General features: G+C 47.6%; 1 protein-coding gene across 1 annotated transcript in view; it reads right to left on the bottom strand.

Annotated features, from left to right (window-relative positions):
• Window positions 1-3,649, bottom strand: part of MCAT (malonyl-CoA-acyl carrier protein transacylase) — an 11,469-nt gene extending 7,820 nt beyond the window's left edge. Inside the window, exons 1-2 of the mRNA XM_003783131.3 lie at window positions 3,178-3,649; window positions 1,982-2,069 (exon numbers count right to left, since the gene is read on the bottom strand). Of these exons, the coding sequence (XP_003783179.1) occupies window positions 1,982-2,069; window positions 3,178-3,597 (508 nt within the window). The 5' untranslated portion in view covers window positions 3,598-3,649. The remainder of the gene's footprint in view (window positions 1-1,981; window positions 2,070-3,177) is intronic.
• Between the last annotated feature and the right edge of the window lie 3,749 nt (window positions 3,650-7,398).

Raw genomic sequence — 7,398 nt, 5'->3', positions numbered from 1 at the left:
GTTGCAGCCATCATTGTTGTTTGGTGGGCCTGGGCTGGATTTGAACCCACCACCTTAGGTGTATGTGGCTGGCGCCTTAGCCACTTGAGCCACAGGCGCCGAGCCCCTTCTAGGTATTGTTAAAGCTGACATATACATTAAGTATAAGTTTTCTGGGTGGACGGGTTTTATTTTTTTAATTTTTTTTTTGAGACACAGTCTCACTTTGTTGCCCTTAGTAGAATGCCGTGGCATCACAGTTCACAGCAACCTCCAGCTTTTGGGCTTAGGTGATTCTCTTGCCTCCTGAGTAGCTGGGACTATAGGCACCCACCACAACACCCGGCTATTTTTTTTGTTGCAGTTTGGCTGGGGATGGGTTTGAACGTACCACCCTTGGTATATGGAGCTGGTGCCCTACTCACTGAGCCACAGGTGCCGCCCTGGGTGGACATGTTTCAATTTCCTAGGTATATACCCATGAATAGAATTGTTGTGTCACATCGTAATTATATTTAACTTTGTGAGGAAATGGCCAAACTGTTTTCCATAGTGGCTCTACTGTTTTTCATTCCTACCAGCAATGTTTGGGGATTTCTATTTTTCCATATACTCATTGATACTATTTTTTTTTTTTTTTGAGACAGAGTCTCACTTTGTCACTCTTGTAGAAAGCTGTGGCATCATAGCTCACAGCAACCTCTAACTCTTGGGCTCAAGTGATCTTATTGCCTCAGCCTCCCAAGTAGCTGGGACTACAGGTGCCCACAACACCCAGTTAGTTTTTCTATTTTTAGTAGAGATGGAGGTCTTGCTCATGCTCAGGCTGGTCTAGAACTCCTGAGCTCAGGCAATCCACCTGCCTTGGTCTCCCAGAGTGTAAGGATTATAGTTATGAGCCTCTGTGCCCAGCCTTTTTTTTTTAAGTAAAAGCCATCCTAGTGGGTGTGAAGTGCTATTTCATGGTGGTGTTGATTTGTCCCTCCCTGATTATTGTGACATTGACTATCTTGTCATGTGCACTGGGTTATCTTCTTTGAAGAAGTATCTATTCAACTCCCTTGCCTGTATTGTAAGTACAAGCAAAAGTTGAACTGTTTTAGCTATAAGCAAAAATCTTAAGTAAAAGCGATACATCTCAAGATCAAATATTTACCTTTTTCAGTGAGCATCTATTGAGCATTCTCCTTGTATGGTGGCACTGGGGGGGTGACAGCATAGGCAGTGGGAAAGATAGGCAAGAAGAGTTTATGACATTATAAAGAGAAGGATGCCATGGCTCATGCCTATAATCCCAGCACTTTGAGAGGGCAAGGTGGGAGGATCTCTGAGACCAGGAGTTTGAGACTAGCATGGGCAACATAGCAAGATCCTGTCTCTCCAAAATATGTAGAAATTAGCTGGGCATGGCAGTATGTGCCTTTAGTCCCTCCCAGTGACTCGGTAAGTTGAGGCAGGAGGATTGCTTGAGCCCAGGAGTTTGAGATTGCAATGAGCTATGATGACAGCACTGCATTCCACCCTAGGACACAGAATGAGGCCCTGTTGAGAGAGCGAAATAGGGATAGATTCCTTATAAAGGAATCACGGTAAAGTATGGTCCTCAAGATCCAACATCAGCCCTATCCATTATCATTTAAAAAACTTTAAGAGATAGGATCTTACTCTGTGGTCTAGATTGGAGTACAGTGGCATGATCATACCTTACTACCACCTTGAACTCCTTACTACCACCTTGAACTCCTAGACTCAAACTGTCTTAGTCTCCCCTTAGCTGGGACTATAGGGGTGCACCACCGTGTCTGGTTAATTTAGAGATAGGGTCTTGCTATGTTGCCTAGGCTGGTCTCAAGCAATCCTCCTGCCTCAGCCTTCCCACGTGCTGGAACTACAGGTGTGAGCCACCACTCCTAGACTCCAGTATCATTTTTGGCAGTCCTTAACCCCTGAATGAGCCCAGTGAGACCACACCCTACATAAAACCAAACTCCTTCCTGTGTACCTTCCGAAAAGTCCATGGCTCCAGCAAATACTAGGGCTGCAAATTCTCCCACACTGAATCCAGCAGCAGCAACACAGTTCTCAATGACCTGTGGTAACAGATGCAGAACATGAGGCCAAATTCTCTGGAGCTCAGTTCTGGAGCACTTGCAGTGAGAGATGGCAGGGAGTTGTGCACTTCAGTGAGCAGGTCCCACTAGCCTGGTGCTCCAGCAGAACGAGGACACCTAGATATGGCCTTCACAGTCACTGGTTACAGCCCCTTTATAGATGAGTAACTTCTCTGGTGAGTTAAAGCCCAGGCAACTCCATGGTCATGCTGACTCCAACTCAGGGCTCTACCTTCTTTTGCCTTGGCCCTGCAGTGGCATCTCAGTCCATATAGTATGTAAAAGATAAGCGCAGAAGGGCATGACTTTTGGAGTCACAAAGACTAGATAGATTTCTTAGCTTAGTGGAGTTCCCTAATCCTTCTCAGCTTGTTACTACCTCATGTGCGAAAGGTGAGAGGAGCAGGGCCTATGTCAAAGGGCTGCTGAATTACATGAAAAGAACATCTATAAAGTGCTTATAGCAGACATGGCCCAGGGTAAGCAGTGAAATGGGTGTTATTATCATGACTCAGTAGAACTACTTAACTAATTCCTTTAATATCCCCAATTCTTTCCTCTTCCATAAAATAACTTCACAGATAGATGGTTGCGGAGGTGAAATGGGGTAAAGGAGCTCAAGTATTAGCTTGATATTATTAAATATTAATATCAACTCACCACTTCCATGAAGGGACATTTTCAAATATCATCTTCTCAATGACCTTTCATTTAAGGATTAAGTTTAATCCTTTTAAAATCATCTAATAGTTAATCAAATGATTGTGGATCACTTAAAATAGCAACCCAGCCCTCCACTCCTTAACCTGTCCCAGATTTCATTCAGTAACGCTTATCTTCTTTAACACACTGTGTAATTTACATAATTAGTAAAGTTAGCTCCCCGAGAGCAGGGGTCCATGTCTTGTTCAGGGTACCTAGAACGTGCCTGGCATATTATAGGATCTCAGTAAGAATCTGTTGAATGAGTCAAACTCGGGAGCCCATTAGCCCGGCAGGCGACAGCCTTAGGGCAGGCCCCCGCTTGGTCGCTAGAGCTTGGGCAGAGCCCACCTAACCAGACCTGCTATGGGGCTCCGGGCCTCACCGCTGGCTGCAGGTGATGGAGTTTCTCGACCGCGGCCAGCGAAGCCACGAAGATAGCGGGCTGGCAGTACGCGGTGCGGTCCAGGGCCTCCTGCGGCCCGTGCAGGCTCAGCTCCAGCAGATCGTAGCCCAGGACGCGGTGGGCGGCGGCGTAGAGCTCTCGGACGCGTGGGTAGGCGAGCAGACCGCGACCCATGCCCACCACTTGGCTACCCTGGCCAGGGAAGAGTAGCACCGAACACTGGTCCGGCATTCGCCGCGTCGTCGCTGGCACGGGCTCCTCCTCCGCCACTGTAGCTCCTCGCAGCAGCTCTGCCACCCTCTCGGCGCCCGGCGGGAACACCGGGAAGCTTGAGGCGCCGCGGCGGCAGCCGGCACCCCAACCCCAGGCCCACGCGGCCCTCGCAGCCCGCGCGTTCATGGCGCAACACCAGCGCCGCGCCCGTTACTGCGGCGACCGAGCCCCGATCGCGGCGGCGCTGCGCTGCGTGGTCCCTGGCGCATTTCTTGTCGGGCCGCCCGGGGCACGCGGAAGCAGAAAGAAAGGTTCCGTAGTTACTGGTTCCGCCTGGCTTCCAGACGCTGCATGGCTGTGTGCTGGGGGCCTAGAGTGAACCAAGCGCTTACTTAAACCTCCACAGCCAAGAGTGGAACTCAATACCCCTGCACAAGCGAGCCCTCGACAGATACTTGTGTAATAAATAACGCAACGCAATGTAATATTTACTCTTTCTACTTAGCCCATGAAGAGTACTTGAAATTTCCAAATTCTTCATATATGATTTTCCCAGCATGAAGCAAGATAACAGCTGTCTTTTATGTTTCCTACAAATCAGCTACGATGTCTGTTACTAGCATTCAACAAATCTTTATGCCATTGAACAAAACCCTGAATATCTTTCAGATATTAGCTTACATAATTCCTTGTGGCAAGGCTGTGATGGGTAGGTAGGTGATATCCTCAACTTAGAGGTGAGTAGATAGGGGTCACAGATTGGGTGATAGGTGGTTAGGAACAGAACAGGAATTGGAAATTGGGGTTATCTAGTGTCAACCTAAAAGAAACTCAGAGAGACAGGCTATCCAGAAAAAATGACTTCATTTGGGAATAACAGAAGGATTGCAATCTGAAATACAAGTGGGCAGGCAGGGGTATCTAAGTGGGTGGGGGGTGGGGTAGGGAAGGGGAATCTTTTAATGACAAAGAGAAGTCACTGAAGCTGTTTTGAAACTAAAGGTTACAAAGATCAAACTTTACAGGAGTTTGTTGCAGGATTGGTGTGCGCTTATCAGCCATTGCTGGGCAAGTGTTGTGAAGGTATCTTTTCTGAGTAGCTGGGACTACAGGGGCCTACCACAAGCCCTGGGTAACTTTTCTATTTTCACTAGAGAGAGTTCTCACTCTTGCTCAGGCTGGTCTAGAACTCCTGAGCTTAAAGTATCCTCCCACCTCAGACTCTCAGAGGGCTAGGATTACAGGCATGAGCCACCATGCCCAGGCTTTTTCTCATTTCTTTCCAGCCACATCTACAGAACCAGGACACACACACCCCACACATCATACTGAGACGATCTAGGTAGTCTTAGTCTGTTTGGGATGCTATAACAGAATACCATAGACCAGGGGCTTAAACACCAGAAATTTATTTCTCATAGTTTTGGAGGCTGGGAAGTCCACGATCGGGGCACCTGCAGATCTGGTGTCTGATGACAGCCTGCTTCCTGGTTTCCAGATGGCTGGCTTCTTGTTGTATCTGCATGTGGTAGAGGGCAAGGAGTGAGAGAAAGCCCATGTCTCTTCCTTTTTTTTATAAGGGCATTAATCCTATTCAGAAGGCTCCATGAGATGAAGGTGATGATATAATCACCTCCCAAAGGCCCTGCCTCTAAATACCATCACACTGGGGATTAGGCTTCAGCACATGAACTTTGGAAGGACACAAAATTCGGCCCATAGCAAGCCACATCAGCTAATGTACTCCACTGTCCTAAGAAAAAAATCAAATAAAGCCAGGCACAGTGGCTTACAGCTGTAATCCTAGAACTCTGGGAGGCCAAGGCTGGTGGATCACCTGAGCTCAGGAGTTTGAGACCAGCCTGAGCAAGGGTGAGACCCTGTTTCTATTAAAAACTGAAAAACTGGCTGGGTGCAGTGGCTCACGCCTATAATCCTAGCACTCCAGGAGGCCAAGGCAGGTGGAATGCTTGAGCTCATGAGTTCGAGACTAGCCTGAGCAAGAGCAAAACCCTGTCTCTACTGATTATAGAAAAACTGAGGCAAGAGGATCACTTGAACCCAAGAGTTGGAGGTTGCTGTGAGTTATGATGATGGCACAGCACTCTACCTAGGGTGACAGCTTGAGAGAAGGAAACAAAAAAAAAAAAAAAAAAAAAAGAAAGTAAGAAAGAAAGAGAAAGAAAAAGAATCAACTAATCAAAGACCTAAGTCTCAAGACATCCATGGCAGCCCTGCTTTTGATAAGGAAATAGCATAGAGAAGCTGGATGTCCAACAAGAGAGGATTAGTTAAAGTATAGCTATTCGGTACTATGGTCATAAAAGATAAGGAGGAGATTTTCAGGCTAAGACATGCATAGAGCACACACTGTCTCTGGAAGCCCATAAATCCATAGCAAAGGGATATTTTAAAAACACAAATCTGTAAGAACAGGAAGAACAGGAAAGGGGACTGCAGCCCCAGAGCCTGGAATGTGGAAAGCAGGTAGATTGATGCCACCTGACTTAGCTGATCTCAGACAGCTGAATCCCTCCCAGCAGTGGGCAAAGCTGAGAACCAACAACCCTTCATCACACAACAGAAGGTTCAAAGGCTTAAGAATGCGATCACAACCAGTTATAGGTTCCTTTGTTCCTTCTCCACTCCCACGGCTTCACTTGAGTAGTTTTTAATAAAACTTAAGTCCTGGGCCAGGGACGCGGTGGCTCACGCCTGTCATCCTAGCACTCTGGGAGGCTGAGGCGGGTGGATTGCTCTGAGCATATAGGTTTGAGACCAGCCAGAGAGAGACCACCTCTCTAAAAATAGCTGAGCATTGTGGGGGGCTCTTGTAGTCCCGGCTATTTGGGAGGCTGAGGCGAGAGAATCACTTGAGCCGAAGAGTTGGAGGTTGCTGTGAGCTATGATGCTACAGCACTCTACTGAGGGTGACAAAGTGAGACTGCATCTCAAAAATAAAAAAAAACTTAAGAGCTGACAGCAGTACCTGCTTCTAGGACTAAAGATGAAAGAAGACTGAAACCAGAGGACTATTTGAAGGTGTCTTTGAGAAGCAGATCTTTAGTTTTTTGTTTTTTGTTTGTTTGGTTTTTTTTTTGTAGAGACAGAGTCTCACTTTATTGCCCTTGGTAGAGTGCCGTGGCATCACAATGCTCACAGCAACCTCCAACTCCTGGGCCTAGGCAATTCTCTTGCTTCAGCCTCCCTGAGTAGCTGGGACTACAGGTGCCCACCACAACGCCGGCTATCGTTTTGTTGCAGTTTGGCCGGGGTGGGGTTTGAACCCGCCACCCTCGGTATATGGGGCTGGTGCCCTACCCACTGAGCCACAGGCGCTGCCTGAGAAGCAGATCTTTAGACCCCACTCTCGCTGTCTAGTCACTGGGCGAGGTCCCTTCCCAACTCTGGCAAGTATCTGGAATTTAGTTCTGGAAAGGGTCCCAGGCTCTCCAGGCTGGAGATGGCAGGGACAGCGGTAAATGTAGGTAATCTGCCCAAACAGGTCGACACCGAATACTGAACGCAGAGACCTCCTCCAGTGCTGACCCTAAGTGAGCTCCCCTCAAACCTAGAGCCAGACCCTCACCCTCCAGGCAACAGACTGGAGGACTCTGACCTGCCCAAAAGGAAAATGCTGACAGTATTGACCATCCAGAAAGTTTCCAGAACTTGCAACACCAACATCACCTTGTACTTAAACTAAACCAACAAATATCACCCATGGACTTTGTTCATTTCTTTAATCCTGAGCATCCTGCCTAAGATTTCCAAGCATTTGAGCGAAGTGGGGAAGGCAGTGAATAGGACTCAGAGACTATGAAGAGAGAAGGAAATAATTGTCACTGATACCTTTTTTTTTTTTTTTGACCAGGGCTGGGTTTGAACCTGCCACCTCGGGCATATGGGGCCAGCACCCTACTCCTTTGAGCCACTGCCCTGTCACTGATATCTTTAAGAGGTAAGAGAAGACAGTGTCTCCACGAA

The sequence above is a fragment of the Otolemur garnettii genome, unplaced genomic scaffold, assembly GCF_000181295.1.
Source record: "Otolemur garnettii isolate 467f Iridium unplaced genomic scaffold, OtoGar3 scaffold00007, whole genome shotgun sequence".
Classification (NCBI taxonomy): Eukaryota; Metazoa; Chordata; class Mammalia; order Primates; family Galagidae; genus Otolemur; species Otolemur garnettii.
The sequence above is the reverse complement of the archived record's forward strand: the minus strand, read 5'-3'. Positions and strand labels throughout refer to the sequence as shown.